At 44.2% G+C, this 22,431-nt stretch overlaps 1 protein-coding gene across 3 annotated transcripts in view; it reads right to left on the reverse strand.

Annotated features, from left to right (window-relative positions):
* RERG (RAS like estrogen regulated growth inhibitor) overlaps nucleotides 1–21,444 on the reverse strand; it is a 126,619-nt gene extending 105,175 nt beyond the window's left edge. Inside the window, exons 1-4 of one of the 3 annotated variants that reach the window (XR_012656580.1) lie at nucleotides 21,214–21,444; nucleotides 18,218–18,391; nucleotides 14,416–14,533; nucleotides 2,384–3,669 (exon numbers count right to left, since the gene is read on the reverse strand). Coding sequence is in view for 1 of the 3 variants with exons in the window: in XM_032770504.2 (XP_032626395.1) it covers nucleotides 18,218–18,278 (61 nt within the window). In the remaining 2 variants the exon portion in view is untranslated. Of the gene's footprint in view, nucleotides 1–2,383; nucleotides 3,670–14,405; nucleotides 14,534–18,217; nucleotides 18,392–21,213 lie in introns of those variants that run through there. The other 2 variants (XR_012656579.1, XM_032770504.2) reach the window with 2 other exon arrangements.
* Between the last annotated feature and the right edge of the window lie 987 nt (nucleotides 21,445–22,431).

A 22,431-nucleotide genomic window follows, 5' to 3' on the forward strand; every position in this document is an offset into this window, starting at 1 on the left:
ATGACTGTTGCAAAACGCTTTATACCCCCATAAGAAATATATTTTTAAAAAATCAAGATGCTATACAACCAAGAACAATTGCATCTAATCGTCTATACACCTAAAGCACCAAAAATAACAAAGTAAGCACAGCTGTCTAGCAATTACACAGCTAGTTCATTGCTCTTAACACATGAAGTCAACCTGCCCACACTGGATACCATAAAGCCCCCTTCTTAATCCTCTCTGCCTCCCACCCCCACAAGACAAAAGATTCTTATCATGTAGCAGCAGCCTACGGTATCAATAGATGCCACAACAAAATCCAGCTTCAAGATGCTTTAATCATGAACGTATTTGCTAAAGCCTTGTTCTGAGAACCCAACAGCCGTCACTATTTTTCCAACCTCTTGTATGGCACAAATGTCAGAAGTCTCTTTGCGCAAAGCCTAAAAGTAGCATCAGAGTGTTAACAGACTATTTTAACGGAGCCTTGGAAAATCATGCACTCCCGTGTAGCCCTTTGTCCTCTATGCAGCAAGTCATTTCCCCCACTGTAGCAGTAAGAGAGTGTCGTTAAGGTACCACAGATGACACTTAGACTGTTTCTGCTTCCATTGCTGAAAATTACGTGACTCAAACATGCTGTAATGAAACTCTTGAACATCTACTATACAGGATCACAGTGTAAACCTTGTGGTGGAAAAGAACTGGCTTGTGGGGAGCATAAAGTCCTTTAAACTCATTCCAGACATTGATAAATAGCAGGAACGTGCTAACTGCAGTGCACTCAGGAATCTGCTAACTCCCTAAGAAGCTGTTCCCTCCACAATTTTATAGACTACTGTACCTTGTGGGTGGTATTCTTCTGGTAAATTCATTTTTATTGAGCTTTTCGCATCAAAACATGCACAGTAAAAGACTCCCTGCCCCTATAATTCTGTGGCCTGTGTCATGCAGGAGGCCAGAGAGACCACCATTTCTCAAATGCGGCCACCGTGGCCGCATGCATCCACCAGCGGGGTTTCCCTACAGCCACTGCAGTTTCCTGGGTGGGGGGAAGAAGCATCAGCCCCTTCAAGTTGCCTGTAAATCTGTGTGGCCACATCACAACCTCTTTAGCATCGTACAGGTCCTGAGCCAAGCCCTGGCACAGATTCCCCCTCCCTCAGCCCAAACCCAGCCCCAGCCCGGACCTGCTGGGGCAAAAAGAGCAGCCACAACAGGGACAGGTGCCTCTCTCCTCCAGCCCAGCTGCTGCTGCGGAAAGAGAGAGCTGGGCGGAGTCTTCCCTGCCATAGACCTGGGGCACCCTCCTGCACCCCAAACCCGTCATCCTTGGCCCCACCCCAGAGACTGCACCCCCATTTGGAGCCCTCACACCCCTGCTCCCCAACCCTCTGCCCCAACTCTGAGCCCCCTCCCACACGTTGAACCCCTCGGCACCATCACCACCAAACATTACCTCCACATTGGTGCACATGGCTTGGAAAAATTAGAGGGAACACTGTAAATGCTGCATGCGCCGCCTCTCTGGATAGACATGTGGGGGACACAATGCTTAAGGAGTAAGGTGCAGTGGGGGGAGGCAAGCAGTGGGGGAGCCTCGTGGGAGAGTAAGGAGGTGAGCAACCAGGAAGTAGGGGTTCTTGCTGCGGGCACAGGGGTGTCTGGGGCAAGGGAGTGAGGAGGTAAGCGGAGGCGGGCAGCAGGTGGGAGAACTGAGGAGGGATGCAGGAGGCGAGCTGAGGGTGGGCAGGGGATTCAGGAGGCAGTGGGCATATGGGCAGCGGATGGAGCTCCTCTTTGGGGAGGGTAGCCCCTGACTCCACCCTCTCTGCCCACCCCCAACCCTGGCAGCCAGAGCCCCAAGACCCCCTGCCCTCCCTGCAGCTGAAGCCGCAAGCCACAAGCACCCTCCCACCACCCCCCGGCTGGCTGAAGCCTTGAGTGTCCTCCCCTCCACACACCCCCGCACGCACATACACACACACACACACACACACACATCCCTGCCCAAAGGAGCCCTGGACTGGCTAAAGCCCCAAGAGCCAGAGCCCCGCCACCTGCCCGGAGGAGCCATGGGTCAGCTGCAGCCACAGGCATACCTCTCCTCCTCTCCCCAGACCCAAGTCACTCAGATGTTTGTCATTATTATTTGGACTTCTATTATGTCAAAGCATTTTTAAATTTACTTCAGAATTGTACAACCACTTTTACCAAAAAAGCAAAAGAAACAATAATTAAAAAAAAAAAGACAAGAACATGCAAAGCACCTGATTTGTGTTTCTGTTCTGTTAGGTCCTGTGGACATAACTGTGAATGATTTTTATTATTGAGTCCGCCAAAAAAAAGCCCAAAACATTACATACATAAATTACAATGATTTGGATGTATATACTAATTTAGGAAAATAAATAATTTTAGGGAAAAGTGTCAGTGCGGCCACTAGCAAGTGTTAGTGGCGGCACTCTGAGGCCACCAAAAAATTTGTTGTGAGAACCCCTGGACTAGACAATCATCATGATCCCTTCTTACCTTAAAAATCTGTGAATCTATAACGCATTCTTGTTTTCCCAAATGAAGGGAAAGAGAAGTAATTGGTGATTCCTTACATCATAGCACTGAGATTCTATAGTGAGGTGATAACTATACAAGTCTTGTTAATGATGTTCATACTGCACAAATATTCCCAAAGTACTTACTCAACTCTCAAAGGCCTCCCCCAACATGCACTGGACTCTGTGTAAAACCCTGTTACTATATATTGTGGTAGTGCTTAGAAATCCTGATAAAAGATCAGGGTGCCATTGTGTTAAGCACTGTACAGATCAGTAACAGAGAAAATAGACCCTTCCCCAGAGGATTTGCAATCTAGGTTGTATGTTTACACTAGGGGGCAGGCTCCACAGGAATGGGAAAAGAATGTCCCAGAAATACTACAGAAGTGACACTTGATTATATGGAGATGCCACGGGGCATATGGTCTGAACCAGATTGTGAGCCTCCTAGTTACATTGTTGAAAAAGTAGCTCTCACGAACATTCACCTGGAATTAAGGGGCTCCCTCCAGGGCCTCTTATTTCTGTCTATGTATCTGTTCTACAAAGAATTTATGTTATGGTAGACAGGGAATTGGGAGGGACCAAATCTTGACCACCTTACTTGGGTAACACTTGCATTCATTTCAATTGGAGCATTGCCTAGAGATGAACAGAAGAAGATTTTGCCCACACCAGTGGTCTCCAACCACTTCTCCCTTCCACATTATTGGCTGCTGTGTTCCTCTCAGTTTGAAAAATGAGCCTGGATCACCGTTGAAGATCAGTGCTTTTCAAGCCTTTTCACTTCAGTTTGAAAATGAACCCTCTCTCCTTAAGCCCAGGAGAATGTCTAGCCATATTTTTCACCTTTATAGGTTCAAGAACTGGTGTTTTTCTATTCAATTTCCACCATCTTCCTCCATGGCAAATCTATCCAGGCTAATGTACAGTCAGAGCCCCATGTCTGCTACAGTCCTGTGGCCAAAATATCCTCAATAGAGCGTGAATTTGTTTTTTTTAAAAAAACAATATGAGGTTTAAAATATAGCAAGTTGACTATTTTGGATTCAATCACATCTTGCTGCCTTTCCCTCCACTTCTCCAGCAACTCCTTTCTGGCATCAGGGCTGCTTCCAGAGTTACATATCTGTCCAAAGAGTAAGACAAAATAGAGTAGTAGACTTAAATAATCAAAGGATTAGCTATAAATAAGACCAGAAACTGCAGTTACACTTACTACAAGTTACAAGCGCTGTCATTCCTTGTGCCTTAGGGAATAAGTTAATTGCCCTCTGAAGTCAAGGAATGCTCTTCTTCAGTACCCACAATGGCATGGGGAAAAATTGTGGTGTGCCTAAAGCACAGTACTGGGAGGCACGAGATCTGGCTTCTATTCCCGGCTTTGTCGAGAGTTTCCTAGGCCAGAACCTCAGCTGGTATACATGGTTTCACCCAAGTGACTCTCTTTTCCCCACTTCCCTTCCATCTCTTGTGAATTACAATGGTCCCAGTAGATGTAGATCAAGCTTTTCTTAATTTAAAATAAAATTTCACGAAATTTGTTTGCCTAGAAACGGATATGTCAGACGTAGACTCATGGGACAAATTCATTCTGTTGCTCATAAGGTCAAAATGGTTTAATGTGGGAATTGAGTCCGGCATCTGGCCAATGCCAGAATGCAGCAACCACTAACGTACAATCAAGGGTTAAGCAATAGTTTCGGGAGTCAGGGGTGTTATTGCAGAACTCTAACACAGTATTTTCCTTGGCACTGCAGTGTAGGGCCCCATTTTGTGGGGATTTTTTTAATCTATCCCTGGGTGACAGACTATGCATTCTTCTGGGATGATTCCCAAATGTATTCCTGTCGATAGGCTGCAGTGTTCTTCCAGTGAACAAATAAATAACTCACTTTGCTTTTGCTTTTTACCACATGTTACAGCACAGAATAGCTATTAGTGAAGTTCTCTTGGAAACCTCCTCAAGTGTACATCACCACACAGGATTCACCATCACACAGAACCTTTACAACCGGCTTCAGGCATTCTAAGGAGAAGGATTTTGCCAAGAGCAATAAGCATGGAACTGGGCATCAGGAACTCCTGAACAGAGTCCTGATAGTCCCACTGACTCACTGTGTGGCCTTGAGCAAGCTGGGCACCTTCTCCCATTGCTTTAGTTTCCACCTCTGTGAAGTGGGGATAATCCCACTAATTGACCTACCTCACAGGAGTGTCTTAGTGGCGGATTAATGTTACCATCACACTTCGGAAATGTAACCCACAGTGTAAACACTAAATACATTCATCATTTTTTAGTGTAGCAAATCCTGCACTCTCCAGACCAGTTGCTTCCTTCCAACTTGAAAGGTTTTCATGCACCATTATATAAACATTTCCAGCTATTTAATGCACCTCTGACACAAGCTGTTTCTGTTACATATCCACAACTTCCTTTCTGCAAAATCCTGCATGGAAGCAGCTTTCTGACCTCTGAGCATCAAGGATTTCATGGTCTCTTGAAACCAAGGTGGTGATTTCATCATACTCTCATTTTGCTGCACTCCAACTATATCTAACATTTCTGGAAATCTGATCTGCCACTCAGGCCAATTTGTATGGCTTTTTTCCCCCTACTTTCAACTTTAAAGCTGCACATATGTTTAATATGTTCATTGCATCTTTTTCCTGGGCTTCATACCTCTCACCATTATCTTTTGGCCTGCAGATATAGAGTATACAATGCTAATGATCACGAGTTCTTTAATTTACCGAGTTACCACCATAATATGCAGCATTTCACAAAATGTACATGGTAAATGCATTCGAAACAATAATAAAAACTGCCAGACAGTAACTCCAAGCAAAGGGACTGGTGTGTATATACTGGAGAACATAAGAATCATAACAGTACTTCACCCATTCAAAATACATACATGTGTCTGTGTGTGTTTGTGTGCATACAGAATTATGAAAAGGAGAATGATCTCTCCTTTTTTCTTTGAATTCCTCTCTATTTCAAAAAAAGGAGTGACGGTTAAAGCAATAGTTGGTATAATCTTGGGCAAATGGCAGGAAACACTAGATCAAACAACAGAGCAATTCAGAAGTGACATAAACCGTATAAGCTACACACTGGTGTGAAAGTAACTGGCACTGAAGGCTTGAGCCAAAGAGCATTGAAGTCAACGGGAGTCTTTCTCCTGGGCTTTGTATCAGGCCCCAATGAGGACAAAAGGGGAAGATGTAGCAGAAAAAGTGACCAACAGGAGTGAAGTGGGGGCAGTGAGTATGGAAATATAGGGAATGACAAGGTTGTTTTTTTCTCATTATAATCCTATCCTTTGTATCAAAAGCAGGTGCTCTACTGACTTGATGTGCAATAGTGTTGGGTGCCCATCAGCTCCCACTGACTTGGAGTTCAGCAGCTCTGCAAATCAGATGATAAGTTACGTCAGCTGATGCTCACTTACAGTCTAATCACCTTCTTACACTAGCCTCATCACCACAGCCATGGAATACTTTGCAGGAGTCTATTAATGATATGCAAGAATGCTGACTTAGTGGCATGCAGCTTACAGCTGAGGAGTGAGCCCTTATGTTCACTCACCAGCTTGGGCTGCCTGAGCTAAAAACATTGCACAATGTAAACAGATGTGTTGCTGCCTTTTTTAACCCCATTCAGCAAGAAACTGTCTCCAGGCAACCAATGGGCCTGATTTTTGAGAGGTTCTGAGCACCCACAAATCCAAATCTGGATCATAGTTGCTAGGACAGCATAAGTGTCTTGTGATGGGCTGCTATGTGCCATTCCACACCATCAGCTGCCAGCTCTCTTATCTGAATGGGGAGGCTAGAGAGGCAGCTGTGAATGAAGGAAGAGGTTCAGCAGATGGCTGTGGAGCCTTACGGAGCTAGTGGGTGAAGGCAGAAGACCAGAAATGGGAGCTGATCTGTTTGGGGGAGGTGGTGGAAAACTGGGGCAGAGAGACAACATATGTGAATGGGCATGGGGAAACAAGGGGAAGGTAGGAACAGCAAGCACTCAGGGTGGAATTAGGGAATGAGATTAACCTTTCTGGGGGAGACCCAAATTCTAAAGCCAGAATTTGTAATTACCCAAAAGAAATACTGGGGTTACACCTCTGTGAGCCATCACTGCCTTGCATGATACATTCAGGTAGTTACTGTGCAGTTAGTGGTAAAATACTGTATACTATTTTATGGTAACCTGGCAAGTGAGTCTTCTGACCACCCTACGATGAGGCTTTGCTTATCTTTTGCAGTAATTCCTGGAGGCCAAAAACAATCAAGGTCCCCATCTCACCAAGCCAAGCACTGTGGTTTGTTTGTGTGTGTTAAGACAGCAGCGCAGTATATACAAACATTGGAGTCTGGCATCCTTTCCCCAGTGGTCAAGCAGCAGGTTATATTTAGCACAAACTAAACAGACACCAAAAATGGCAGAACAAGACAATTCTGACAACTGTCACCAGCTGCTCTGAGAAGATGCAGGTAGAGTAGATGCCAGTGACAGTAACGAAGATGAAGCTGAGAGGAGGGATAAGACTACATGAACATCTTTGATTTTAGGCTAGCACATTCCTGCATTAGTTACTCCTTGATTTGTGTTAGCCGGGAGGAGGATGTAATGTCAAACAGACTCACAAGCAAACAAAGTCTCCTTCGTGGTCTGATACTGGCTGCTCCGAGCAAGTGTGAGCAGGGGATAAAGAGTGGCCAGAATCCCTGTACATGCTTTTCATGAGTGAAACTGATCTACTTCAGGGGCTTATTTGGTGCATAGGGCCTGGGCTGGCCCTATTCAAAGGGATCAATTGCACCGCAGATGAAGGGTGCAGAGGAGTCATATCACAGGTTAGAACATTACGTGCATTAAAAAGGAACATGTTTGAGTAGCCTGGGGGCATGGCCAGAGGCCCATTCCATCCCCTTCTCCTTGCACTGGCTACCATTCTATTCCTAGTAATACACAAGAGTTAAACATGTGTACACAGGCCCCTGCGATAAGCACATCCTCTCATCCATGGCATCAAACCAGAGGACAGAAGAGGCAGGCGTTGTTTAATATGGAAAAATAATAACGTTTCACCAGCACCACGTTAGGAAAAACAAATACAGTGAATGTTAGGAAAAATGAATACCACTGATTCCGTAAGAAGCACTATAATAGCAGTGTCTTTAGATAAGTAATGAAAGCAATTGTCCCACTGTACCACCATGAAATTCCACTCCATTTTTTGGACTTCTGAAGTAACCTGTTATGGTAACTTGCCCCAGCCATGTCAACTGTATTAAACCTGACTTTAAAGCTTTTGTTGATGAGGATTTTTCCCCTGACAGAACTGATAACTAGATGAGTAATTGCTGTTGAAGAAGAATTTGACATTTCCTAGTAAATACACTGAACTAAAAATGGTAAAAGGAAGGGAGGGTGGGCGCATGAGAATGTGCATTGTGAGGCTGAAAATCACTTTTAAAGAGATCTTGGATAACTGTGTGTGCAGCTTTGGAAAAAAGGATGTGGAGTTAAAGTCTAAAATGGAGGGCGTAGAACTTGGTTCAAAGCTTGCCTTCTTGTGTCTACAACTCTCTATGGACTCGTTCTAGCCTGCATCCTTACACTGTCTCACTACACCCTTCCCTGGTGTTGCAACTATGTCAACCATCAACCTCTCTCTGCTGAATTCATGCAATTTGACCACAACTGGTATGAGAGCCCTCTCCTCTGAAACTCTTTCTATCTGGATCATCTACGAGAGTTTCCTATTGTACATTTAAAATCTTGTCTGAACATATATTTTTGTCTCCTGCCTCAACCACTTGGTTTCCTCCCCTGCTATTATTTCATCCATAGGTTCAAAAAATGTTTGGACCAGATGGGATGTTTAGATCATGTCGTCCAACATCCTGTATAACACAGGATGTAGAACTTCACCCAATTACGCTAATATTGAGTTCAGTAACTTGTTGCCATCCAGTTCTGAAGGTTGAACTTTGTAGCATAACAAACCAGAGCTGGCTGAAATGTTTTTAAATTTGAGACTTCAAAAATATAAATGGGAAAATTTTGTGTGTGCCCCACCATTTTCCAATCAGTTATATAACAAACATTTTATCCTATAAACTTGGATGAAAACTGCTATGCAAAAAAAAAATTGTACTGCACTATATTGCGTCTCTATTTTGTATTTAATTACATACTGGGCACAGAAAGGGAATTGGTTTAAGACATTTCTGATGTTAGAGTGTGATTCCACCAGATGCTGTGTGTGTTCAGCACCTTGTAAAATTTCATAACTCCCTTTTCCCCCTCCCTACACACAAATAAACAAATTTAGTGGATTCCCTGCCTACCCTCTTGTTTTTGACTGGCTCTAGTGAAGAGATTATTTCTGTTCACTCAAGTTTTTTTGGAAAATGTAAAAGTATCTCCCTTTTGATAAAACGTAAAACATGCACAAATCACACGGCCAAAAAGGATGTCCTCAAACCACTGCCACATCTCGCAGAAAAAAGCCCAGATTCATCCATTTCCTTTTTCACACAGCTTTGCTTTGGTAGAGATGGTTGTAGTATTGGGGACTATGCCTTTAAGGGATGACCTTCCCAAACATAATCTGAATGGAGCACTGTGAAGCTCCGGTTAGATACAGCCCGTTGAAACTGAACACAGAATAAAGCAGATCTCTTGCAACAAAGTGATCACTGAACAAGGGCCATATGCGGACCTGGGTTTGCATGCTGCAGTCAGTAGGGTCAATGTAGCATAGGGCCCCATGCACAAGTGCAGTTCTGACACTACTCCAAACACAGCATAAGCAGATGCTGGATATGGTCCATACTTATACATGTGCTTAACTTTATGCCCTTCCAGTTACAGTGTGCAAAGCTAACCACGTGCATAAGCCTTTGCTGAATCATGGCCTTTCCAGGGGGTTGCCTTTGCAGTTCACTTAAATAGCCACAACAAAATACCACAACGTTTGTCTAGGCTTTTCACCTGAGCATGGCTATTCCTAGCATTTGCTCTGCAGGGCTCCTGTATCCCTAGCTACCTTTCTCCCAGGCAGGCTCTTCCATCCTGGCTTGAAACTGATGGGAGCCACTTGCCAGCATGAGGCAGCTGAAATAACTCTACATTCTAGTGACCTAGAAGTGCTCTATTTTCCAGTGCAAAACCCTGCAATCTGCCGCACTGAGATGAGGCCATACAGAGTAAAAGCTATACAGGCTTTTGGAAGCTAAGCTAGCACATACCTTAGCTCAGGGGTCGGCAACCTTTCAGCAGTGGTGTGCCGAGTCTTCATGTATACACTCTAATTTAAGGCTTCGCGTGCTGGTCATACATTTGAACATTTTTTTAGAAAGTCTCTCTATAAGTTTATAAGTTTATAATATATAACCAAACTACTGTTATACGTAAAGTAAATAAGGTTTTCAAAATGTTTCAGAAGCTTTATTTAAAATTAAATTAAAATGCAGATCTTATTAGTTTAGTGTGATCCTTGCCCTTGCTTTTCCTTGCTGAGTTTTCCAATGTCTGGCATGTATTTAGATAGTTTAAGCTGCACACAGGCTTCTGAGTTATAAGCTGATAACCAGTTGGTGAGGTGAGTAGAGCTGACGGCTGGTAGGGCTGAGCTGGGCTGGAAGCCTGGACACTGTCTGGCAGGGGGCCCACGCTGGAACTCCAACTGGAAGCAAGGTGAGTGGGGCTGCAGAGGGGACCCTGGCTGGCAAGGGGCCAGCAGCCAGAACCAGCTCAACCCGCCGCTGCTCTGGGGTTTCCATCACCGGCTCCTTGCCAGCTGGGGTCTCAGACAGCTGCCAGCCTGGGGTTCCTTCCCCCAGGCGAGCAGCTGGCTCTGAGTGGGACCAGCGGCAGGACTGCGGCTGGCAGGAGCCGGTGGTGGAAACCGCAGAGCGGGGGCAGGCTGAGCAGCTTAGCCCACCACTGCTCTGGGATTCCGGCTGCTGGCTCCTTGCCAGCTGGGGTCTCAGCCCGCCGCCAGCCTGGGGTTCCTTTCCCCAGGCCAGCAGCGGGTGCCGAGTGGGACTGGCAGCGGGACCCCAGCTGGTAAGGGGCCAGCAGCAGGAACCCCAGAGCAGCAGTGGGCTAAGCGGCTCAGCCCGCCCCACGTGACATCAAAAATCAGCTTATGTGCCACCTTTGGCACACGTGCTGTAGGTTGCCGACCCCTGCCTTAGCTGGACACTAATCATTCCAAGGTCAAAATAAAAAAAGTCTCCTAGGCATAGATACTGTATTTTGAACTTTGTATTTAAAGGCCAATTAAACTGGGAGCTGGAAAACACTTCAATCATTTCAGTGCTTCCATCCATTCTTTTTTCTTTCTCACATACACACATTCATGCTCTTCCCCTTCCGTAGAGGTCATTCCTCTCCAGCCTTTCTTTTCCCCCTCCCACCCATGCATGTATTGCAGACCTTCGTTGCAGCCATTGGGGGAGCAGACCTTTGTGACTTACTTTAATGGCTGTTAATACCACAGAGTTTTAAAATAGCCACTTGCATTATGAAATCCCAGCTCTCTTTGGAATAGGAATGAAGGTGTAAAATCAAACTGAACAGTGATTAGAATAGCAGTGTGTAAACTAGGGCGGTCAATTAATTGCAGTTAACTCATGTGATTAACTCAAAAAAATTAATCACAATTAATCACACTGTTTAAAACAAGAAAATACCCATTGAAATTTATTAAATATTTTGGGTGTTTTTCTACATTTTCAAATATATTGATTTAAATTACAACACGTAATATAAAGTGTACAGTGCTCACTTTATATTATTTATTACAAATATTTTCACTGTAAAAAGGATCAAAGAAATAGTATTTTTTCAATTCACCTCATAGAAATACTGTAGTGCAATCTCCTTATCACGAAAGTGCAACTTACAAATATGGATCTTTTTTGTTACATAACTGCACTCAAAAACAAAAAAATGTAAAACTTTAGACCCTACAAGTCCACTCAGTCCTACTTCTTCTTCAGTCAATTGCTAAGACAAACAAGTTTGTTTACATTTACTGGAGATACTGCCGCCTGCTTCTTATTTACAATGTCACCAAAAAGTGAGAATGGATGTTCACATGGCACTTTTGTAGCCAGCATTACAAGATATTTACATGCCAGATCTGCTAAACATTCGTGTGCCCCTTCATGCCTTGGCCACCATTCCAAAGGACATGCTTCCATGCTGATGGTGCTTTATTAAAAAAAACACCATTGTTAATTAAATTTGTGACTGAACTCCTTGGGGGAGAACTGTATGTCTTCGACTCTGTTTTACCCACATTCTGCTATATATTTCATGTTATATCAGTCTCGAGTGATGACCCAGCAAATGTTGTTCGGTTTAAGAACACTTTCACAGCAAATTTGACAAAACACAAAGAGGGTACCAATTTGAGATTTCTAAAGATAGCTACAGCACTCGATGTAAGAATCTGAAGTCCCTTCTAAAATCTGAGAGGGATGGGGTATGGAGCATGCTTTCGGAAGTCTTAAAAGAGAAACACTCCGATGCAGAAACTACAGAACCTGAAGCACCAAAAAAGAAAATCAACCTTCTGCTGGTGGCATCTGACTCAGATGATGAAAATGAACATGCTTCAGTCTGCACTACTTTGGATCATTATTGAGCAGAACCGATCATCAGCATGGACGCATGTCCTCTGGAATGGTGGCTGAAACATGAAGGCACATATGAATCTTTAGCAGATTTGGTTCATAAATATCTTGCAATGCCGGCTACAACACTGCCATGTGAATGCCTGTTCTCACTCTCAGGTGACATTGTGAAGAAGGCAGCATTATCTCCTGCAAATTTAAACCAAACTTGTTTGTCTTAGCAATTGGCTGAACAAGAATTAGGACTGAGTGGACTTGTAGGGGCTAAAGTTTTACATTGTTTTATTTTTGAATGCAGCTATTTTTTGTACATAATTCTACACTTGTAAATTGAAATTTCATGATAAAGAGATTGCACTACAGTACTTGTAGAAAGTGAATTAAAAAGTACTATTTTTTTATTTTTACAGTGCAAATATTTATAATAAAAATAAATATAAAGTAAGCATGTAGTGGGACGGCATGGCTCCCCTCCTCCCCAGAGATGGGCGAGCCCCGCCGGAGGCCAGAGTGGGCGGAGCTACGGAGCTCTGAGCCCGCCCCTCAAAGGGTCAGGTGACGACCCAGAACTATAAAAGCCGGCCCTCAGAGCTCAGTCAGGCCTCAACAGCTGGAGAGATCATATGTACCTCAGGGAGCTCGAGACTGGCAGACTCCGATGACCCAGGGGAGCCACCCAGACTGGCTCCCCCGCGCTCGTTACGGGGAGGAGCTGCCTGAGCTTCCCCGCGCTCGCTATCTGGCGGAGCTGCTGGAGCTTCCCAGCGCTCGCTACCCGGAGGAGCTGCCGGAGCTTCCCTGCCCCTGCTCCCCGGAGGAGCCACCGACGCTATCCCACCCCTGCCACCCGGAGGAGCCGACAGGGCTTCCCCGCACCTGCTGCTACCCGGAGGAGCCGCCGGCGCTACCCTGGCCAGACTATCCTGAGGAATTCCCAGACCTACCACCCAGCCCCGGTCGCAATAAGCCTATGCTTGTGGACTCTTCAGAGGCCGACGTCAGGACCCAGGTAGGTCCTGAGGGGGAGTACAGAAGCAGCCCGCGGGCAGCCGACCCCAGTCAGGCTGCGGAGTTGCTGGAGCCTATGTCAGTGTGTTGCGGTCAGGATCCCCATTGACTGACCAGCGGAGTGACAGCCGCTGTTAGGGCCCCGGGCTGGGACGCAGTGGAGTGGAAGGGTCTGCGTCCCCCCTGCCACGCAACTCCTGGGTGGCAGACTCTCTGTCTCCCTGGCCGGAGGAGGCCAAAGCCTGAGCCTACTGACTCAGCATTTGCTGCCCCGCCCTGACCAAGGGCTGGGCCTTTAAAACTGTTACTATTGCTCAGCCCTGACCAGAGGCCTGAGCCTACTGACTCAGTGTTTGCTGCCCGGCCCTAACCAAGGGCTGGGCCTTTAAAGCTGTTACTGTTGCTCAGGCCTGAGCTTACTGACCCTGTGTTTGCTGTCCGCCTTGGCGTAGGGCCCGGCGCCACGTGGCTGGTACGGCAGCCCTGCCGGAGGGCCTGAGCCCCTTGCCCGCCGGACGGACAAGCACCGCAAGGACCGCTGGGCTAGTTTCCTGGACCAACTGGAGTGGAGTGGGCCAGCGTGGCTCCCCTCCTCACCGGAGAGGGTCGAGCCCCGGCCACACCTGCGTACAGAGCACCATACATTTTGTATTTTTTGTTGTAATTGAAACCAACCAATATATTTGAAAATGTGGAAAACATCCAACAATATTTATATAAATAGTATTATTGTTTAACAGCACGATTAATCATGATTAATTTTTTAATCGCCTGACAGCCCTAATGTAAACTACTGTGAGCTTTAATTCTCCATTCAATGCAAGACATTGTGGAGAGGGGAGGACACAGAGAGCTGGTGGCCATTCTCATTCAGGGCTGCCTGGCTCCAGTGCAAGTGCACCCTAACTTATACCAGTGGAGGACTGGGTAGAATAAGAGCTCTGCCATGACCCTTCCCTGCCTTTGAAATGCCACTGCCTTTCTTCTCCTTAAGTGGGGGTGGGGGGTGGCTGAACAGGAGACAGCAAACAGTTCTGCTGCACATAAGGAATTCTCTATCCATTATCTGCAGCCAGTTTATGGCCACTTTGCATTGTTTATGCAGTGCAAACTGGCCTTAGCAGAATGGAGAATGCAGATCCTGGTGTGTTCGTGCATTGGAACACTTCCACTGGTTTAACTTGCACCAGACAGAGAGACTGTGTACCGAATGCTCATTTATTGCTCAGTGTAATTCTGAAGTAACCTTCTTAGCTTCAGTGGAAGTACTCTTGATTTACACCTGTGCAAGTAGATTTGGGCCTCTATCTTTGAAGGGTTTACATCTAGAGAGGAAAATAGAATAGGTGAGGTAGATTAGCAATGAAATCTACTGGCCTTAATCTGGTAGGATGATGAGTAAATAGTGGCTATGTCTGAGAACAGATTTTATGTAACCATTTAAAAAACAAAACCAAAAAACAAACAAAAAAACCTCTAGCCTGGAAAACCTAAGAGCAAGGAAACCTGACAACTAGCAGCAAGTGTAGAAGTTTATCTGGCTTTAGCTCTTTGAGACTTCATCACTCATGCTCCATTCCACCTTTCTGAGAGCCTTGAATTAATATACTGAAGGAAAGAATAGGAAGTCTTACTGAACACATCCTATTAAGTGGACTACCACACAGATCAGAGTAAAGCCCTGATCTTACTGCCAGTAACATCAGTGGTAAAACTCTCATTGGCTTCACTGTTGCATGATGGAAGCAGGGCCAGCTCCAGCTTTTTTGCCACCCCAAGTAGGAAAAAAAAAAGACAAAGCTGATCAGCGGCACTTTCGCAGCAGCTCAATTGCGCCACTTTATTCTTCGGCGGCAATTCGACGGCAGGTCCTTCACTCCCTCTCTTCCTCTTTGGCGGCACTTCGGCAGCAGCTCAAAGAGGAAGAGAGAGCCTGAGGGATCCGCCGCCAAATTGCTGCCGAAGACCTGGACATGCCGCCCCTTTACATTGGCCGCCCCAAGCACCTGCTTCCTTCGCTGGTGCCTGGAGCCGACCCTAGTTGAAAGCCTAAAATTCCCAAAGCATCCTATCCCAGCACACTTTGTTTCTTCTGCAAAAAATTCTTTATGGCTACCTCAGCTTCAATCATTCCCAAACCCTGATCAAGAATTGGGAGGGGAATCTTTCCAGGACATTACAATATGCTTCTGTAACTTCACAAATGATCTGCTTTTAGGGAGGGAAGCCAATAAAGGCTTAAGAAAGACTAGAATCTAATGTCTTGCCCTGTCTCGTTAAATGAGGATGAGCCAAAAAAGAGAGAAAGCCAGTGACCTTATTTTGGAATGACTCTCTGGTAATCAAAACAGTCTTATTTATTGCCACATGTATTTCCTTCTTCATATGCATCTAGTCCACTCCAGTATCTTGAGTCATGTTCTGGCTTTGAGAACTTGGCTTAACTTCCAGCTGTCTGGCTTAGTCAAGTCTAGTACTGTACATGCAGAGAAACCAGAACTTCACACACTACATATCATAAACTGGACATATATCTTGATGGAAAATTATATGGACACTCTCAAGAATCTACATCTCTCTCACAAAAAAGCCACTTAGAAGGCAGTGTCTATTACATCCTAACACTGGGCCTTTCTGTCTACTGCAGTTTGCTCTCTGGGGACTATTTTGTCTCTCATCCTCCTCATAGTTGATCCACAATAACAGTCTCAGTATTGCTACCACCAGTGAAGCTGTCCTGATATTAGCACAGACGGGAATAATTGCCAGAAAACCTTAGTGTAGTGAAGGCCATGAAGGGAAGACCAAATGTGAAAACTGTACCACTCGCATGCTAGATGTTCTTATGAAGGACACTGCTGATTACTTTTGACTGAACTTCTAAAGTCTCTTTTTTAAAATAAAAGTTACGAAACCTCATATGAAGAGAAATATATATTGTGTGTGGAGGGGGGAAGGGGTTAATTTTGCTGAAAAAGCTTTTTGGGAGAGGGGACACTTGGGAGGGAGATACTCCTTCATTATTCTGAATCCAACCAAAGCATTCTGCTAGGCAACCACAACCATAAACAGAGCTTCACTACAAACAAAAAGTGAAACTAACTGGCCTTATTGCACTGTCCAAACTGACTTGCAAAACTTAAATAGGATAAATGGTAGAAAGTAAAGGTAGATTTATTACAGCACTTCCAGTTAACTCGTCTGTGGCATTATAACGCAGATAAGGCAATTTAAATCTTTGTTTTTAATCTTAAGAGCATCCTTTTAAATACGTTATGTAAGTAGATATGATTGAATTTGTGTTGCCTTTGTGATATGATCGCTATAATGTCCTCTGTCCCATGTACACTCTTCCTTTGTAGGCTGATGGAAGTGAGCTATTTCACAGATATTTTCCTGATACAATATTTTCTGAATAAACACACTTGGGTCCAAATTAACTAAACAATAATAATGTTTATGAGCCTGATCCTTAGTTGCTGTAAACTAAAATACACTTCCACGGAACTGCACTGATTTTCAACAGCTGAGTATCTAGCCCTATGTTCTTAAAAGCACACACTGTAACTTCATGTTGCTCACACTTGAAACAAACAGCTACAATACATGGTACCTGTGGAGACCAGCCTTATATTTTGCAAAGTCTCAAACTGTCACAGGAGGTAAATTAGGCTAAGAGATGCCTTGCCTTCTGGTCCTATTGTCTGAAGTGTATATTAAGGTGGCCCTAAAGTTGTCAAGTAAATGCAAGATTACAGCACTACCCAAGGTAGCTTGTGCACCTCATATCACTTATCAGTCAGTACTTGTTTCTACAAATGCACCATTGTACTACTCTAAATACAAATGGTGCATCTCATGCAAACCTTCTGATGTCAAAGTCCCAGACAATCTTGAGAAAATAGAGCCTGGAATTAATACTTCGGTAGAAAAGAGTGTGTGTGTGTGTGTGTGTGTGTACTTTCATTTTCTACTGAGATTGTCACTTGCTGATGAGTGTGTGTGTGTGTGTATTTTTGTTTTCTACTGAGACTGTCACTTGCTGATGGGGGTTGTTTCCCTGGGCACACCAATGGATTTGGCAGGTGAATTTGGCCAGCAGCTCACTAAAGGGCTCAGTCGTTCCCTGGGCACTGAAGTGGGTGGGAGTTGTGTGACTCCTCTGAGCCTAAATTTTTTTTAACTTGCTCATTCGAAGCTAATTTTAAGTGGAAGTAACAAGGAGGGATATTCTGTGTAAAACAGACGCCAGCTGTTTCCTCTCTACCCTGCAGGAGGCTAAAATAGGGATGTTGTGAATAAAGTCAGTTGTTGCTTTATCCTCCTCAAAACAGGGCAAAGCTGGGTCATCCAAAAAGTCACCCTGATCTGGTTTGGTCCTTCCACTTCTCTTCAGAATCCTGTGAAAACTGCTGTGATATCACACAACTGGTTGTTAGCTCCACATCGCTTCCAGTGCACTTTCCTAGGGTCTGATCCTGTGAGTTGCTGAGCACCAGAAATCCCCCCTGGAGTCAATAGGCACTGCAGCACTCAATACTGCTCAGGACAAGTGCATTATTCTACCTGGGCTCTAACCTCCTTTTGTATAGGGAATTAAAAATAATAATCAACATGTCGTAATCTGAGCAAGCTATGTAGGGACAAATTAAACAATGCTAGTCCATCTCCACCTCCACAGAAATCAATAGGAGTCTTGGCATTGACTTCAAACAGTAGGCCTGATCTCACTTCCCTTGTTATACTATTCCTTTTATTTGCAGAGCCTAGAGCATGAAAAGTAGTTTGGAAAGCTAAATTAAAAAATAGGGGCCTGATGCTGATCTCTCTGACACCAGCTTTACACCCATATCATCCCACTGGCTTCTCTGACACTCTGCATGATTTACGCTGGTATACATAAAATCAGAGGAAGGCCCAGCTTTTTCTACATGCACAAAAGAACGCTGGACAGAGTGAGGAAAAGGCCACCTGATCAAAGACAGAAGAAAAACAGACAACAGATATACCTGACTTCCCCACACCGGCTCGACCAAAGATCGCCAGCTTCACTTCTGCACTTTTAGCCATGGTGGGAAAATGGAATGCTGGAGAATTCGCTGGATTACCCAAAATTGAGCAGACGGAAGGTTCCCAGGTCCCGTCTTCAGCTTCACCACGTCATTGTGACTTCTGCACGGAACCTTAAAGCGGTGTAATACAGTGAGTAGGCAGAAATCAGACTCTTCCTAAATATTTCTTTATTTAAACCATATGCTAATGTCCTCAAACGTGGAGGTAACAATACTGACACCTTTGGTGTTTGTCACCATTTGTGTAGAATATATTTCACATTAGTTTTCTAGCTCAGCCGTTGAGACATGCCCCTGTGACACTTTGTTGAACAAAGATTCTTATTCAATAATCTTCAGTGCTCAGCTCATAATGCCATATAAGGTTTCCTATTACTTTTTTTTAAAGCCAGTTGGGATAGCTTATATTAAGTTACTGCTTTTGGCCAAACTAACTTTAATGAATTTTATTTTACAGAATATATTTAAAAACCTAAGTATTCATTAATCTGTTTGCAGATATTTGAACTCCCTTTCCCTTTCCCAAACCCTCAATTATTTCAAAATCCCAATTACTCAGCAGCAGTTACTTAAAAGTCTTCAACAGTTCTAAATATTTTCACCTTGCCCATTCCAGTAAACAAAATCTTTACACAAAATTCCTTGATGTTCTTTGTGTAAGATGACTCAGCTCTGATGTAAATATTCAGAAAAGCATAGGGCTAGAAAGGGACACTGAAGTTTCTCTTTATATAAGAATGTTCCTACTACCTCTGTTGCCCTGCTGTATGATCTTCAGCGTGTTATGTCACCTCTCTCTGTGCCTCAATTTTCCCATCTGTGAATTTAAGGATAACTAAATTTACTTTCCTCTGTAAAGTGCTTTGAGATTTATGGATGAAGGCACTATAGATGATTAGTATTGTACCAATACTACCATTTAGTGTGGGTAATTCATCTCACCAAGTACATCATAGTATAATTTTACTTCTGTACACAGCATGTTTCACAAAAAATACCAATCTCTGTTTGTTAGAAAGGTTTGCCAATATTTCTATAGAAAGATGTAAGATTATTTTAACCATAAATATCAGCTACATTAATCGCTACATTAGCACTACCCACACTAAAGCAATAACACATTTCAAGCAATTTTGTGAAATAAAATAATGTTTTATTAAATTTTCTCCAGAATCCAATATGTTGCACAAATCTTGTCCAATGTACTTTATTTAGAGAAGGATATGAATATATTTTTGAAATCTCATTCTTCTGGTTTATTTTGCAGAGGAGTAAATGGCAAATCATATTAATCCTATACAAGCATTTAGAAAGGCAACATCTTTTATGAATTGTTTCATCTACCAGCAGACGGACAGGAACGTAACTCCAAAAAATGCACATATTTGCCTTCCAATTGCTAACCTAATAAAGTCACACTTGTGTGCTTTGTCAAAAGCAAGTCATGTAAAATCATCTGTAGCAAAACTTGTTTTTCTTACTCTAGTTCTGCTCATGGAAGAAAGACATAAATGTGATGTGGCCAATACATTCCTCTCTCTTTCAGCTTTAGATAGGAAATGAAAAATGCTACAGTATGCTGGCAGAAGAAAGTACTTAAATCAATCTGTACTATATAATCCCTAGTTTTAATGGCTCTTGGGGTTTCTAATACACATAACTGCTGACAACCCTAAAAACCATCTTGCAGCTTGGGCCAGATTCTCACCTAGTGTGAACTAGAGTAGCTCTGAAGTCAATGGAGCTATGTCAATTTACACTGAGAATCTGACCTTTACGGTTTAAAGAGATGGACACTTATTTCTAGATGACTATAAATGCACACTGTAAATTAGAGGGTTTCAAGTGTCCCTTTTCTATATTTACATGCTACCTTCCTCTAAAACACATGGGCTAGATGCCAATCTGGTCTATATCTGGAGTAACTCCAACAGTTTGATTTGTTCCTTATTTACACTACAGCAACTGAGTTGAGAGTCTGAACCCCATATTTCTACATCAGAGCAAAAGAGAGAAAACAAGACAATGTGTTGCTATAAAACAAACTCTCTCTAAGTAAAGACTGACATACTACCGGGTGTACTCTGGCTCCAAAAGAAATCCAACATTCATTTTCATACTCAAATGTCATTGAAAGAAGTATGAATGCTGGTTTGTCACCAAGAATGTCTTTAAAAAACTATGAGCAAAGAGTCCCTTCTCAATCAAGCCCATGCATTAAAATAAAAAAGGTATATTTGGTTTAAGTCAACCACACAACTGCCATCCCCTCTTTAATAAACAAATACTACTCTACACATTAATTTCTCTTCCGATTTTCTGTAGGTGTCTGCCTCAGTGTCTTATCACAGCAAAAGAGCTGAGAGGCATACAGATCTACAGTGTGATCTAAGGGATACTTTGGTTCTCTCTAGTTTTCTGACCTTCAGCTTGCAAATGTTTGACTTTCCATGTGTGATAAGCACATCAAGACAGTCCCTGAAATAATTACAGATCGCTGCTCCAAGCCTACTGCTGTCACTGATTAAATAATACAGTGCAACAGGTAATATTTTGCTTTCCTAATGAAAGGGCTGAAGGAATCCTCCTCCACTGCCGGGTAGGTAGACAAGCTCCCAATATGCTCGCCACCTCGCTACTGTTGTTAAAATGAGTAGCCAGGAGGGAACCCCAGAAGTAGAGGTGTCTCCCCTAACACCTTCCATGCAGATTCCGGAGAGGATCCCAGGAAGCCCATCCTCTTCTAGCTCTGCCCGATTTGGGGAATCGCCGAAGAGATAAACCGGTAACAATTAGGCAGCTTGTTTGTTGCTCTTGCCAAGGCGCAAAGACAGCGGCTGGCTTTGCCAGGGTCCCTCTCTTGCTGCAGCAGCCCCTGGCTATGTGCGCGCTTGCCCTATTCAGCCAGATGCCTCTTCGTGCATCAAACTCACCTCTCCGCACCAGTGAAGCCGCGCGAGGGTGACTTGGGAGGACGGGGATTCAGCGCTGGTCTTCGTTGCCGGCCAGCTCACCTAGCTGGGTGATCAGAGAAGGGAGCCGACCTCAGTCATCGTGGGTCGCCCGTAGTCTCCTTTCTCCCCTGTCTAGTCCCTCTGCCGCAGAATGCGGAGACTTCACACCGCCCCAGGCAGGACCAGCTCCCCGCGGCCGCCTTCTCCTGCCGGCTACCGCAGCCGCAAGAAAGCTCTGTGGCGCCCCCTGCAGGTGGTCAGGCGCTAGGGCGCGGAACGAGCTGCAGCAGGACCAGCGTTGAAGGATAAGGAGTGTGTAAAAGGTTCGGAGCATGAGGTGTTTCATCTACAGCCTAGGGGCAGTGAAATGGAGCCTTCCCCCTTCTAAATGTGTAGCATCGGAACTGGGCTTACGCGATCACATGAAACCAAGATGCTGGCTTGAGCGGAGCAAGCCGTGGTGTGCAAGAAAATGTGCCAGGGGCTGGTAGTGAGAACTGTGACTAAACGCCTAACCCAAGTGGGAGAACCACGAGGGAGGAAATGCTGTGACTGTCTGTGCCAGCCAGAAATGGAAATTATAGAAAGGGTTTCTGCCTTAAAAGAAACTCAGTCCAGAGACTTTAATGAATTTAAATGTATGCCAGAGAGAAAGCAGTAAACTTTAGTTCTCTGGGTTGAGCTTGCATCAGCTGAAGTCAAATGGGTGTTTGATCATTGCCTTCAGTAGGACCAGGAGTCAGACCTTAAGGAGAAAAGTTACAATCACTCCATGTGTTGCTAGATAAGGAATTTCAAGCTGTGTTCAGGTTTGGGCACACTAAGGTTCTAATTTGCAGGACCATTGACTTAAGTGGCAGCTGTGGGTTCTCAATACCTCTGAAAATCAGACCCTATGTAATAACAAAGTTTAGCTTCCAGTGGTGCGGTCTACACGTTTTTCCTTTCAATCTGGCTAGAGACCACAACTATCCAATTCAAGAAACAAAAGGCATGTTGCAGTAAGGGCTTACTTTCATAGAACCTGATCCTACAACTACTTACTACCAGGACCAGAGTTTACTACCAGGAGTAGTCCCTGAAAATAAACAGGTGACCTTGTAATCAAAGGGTGGACAATGGGGCTAATCTATGTTCGTAAAGTTAGTCATAAGTGTTTACAAGATAATTCCTAATGGGACTACTCACAGTAGCAAG

Source organism: Chelonoidis abingdonii, chromosome 1, assembly GCF_003597395.2.
Source record: "Chelonoidis abingdonii isolate Lonesome George chromosome 1, CheloAbing_2.0, whole genome shotgun sequence".
Taxonomy (NCBI): Eukaryota; Metazoa; Chordata; order Testudines; family Testudinidae; genus Chelonoidis; species Chelonoidis abingdonii.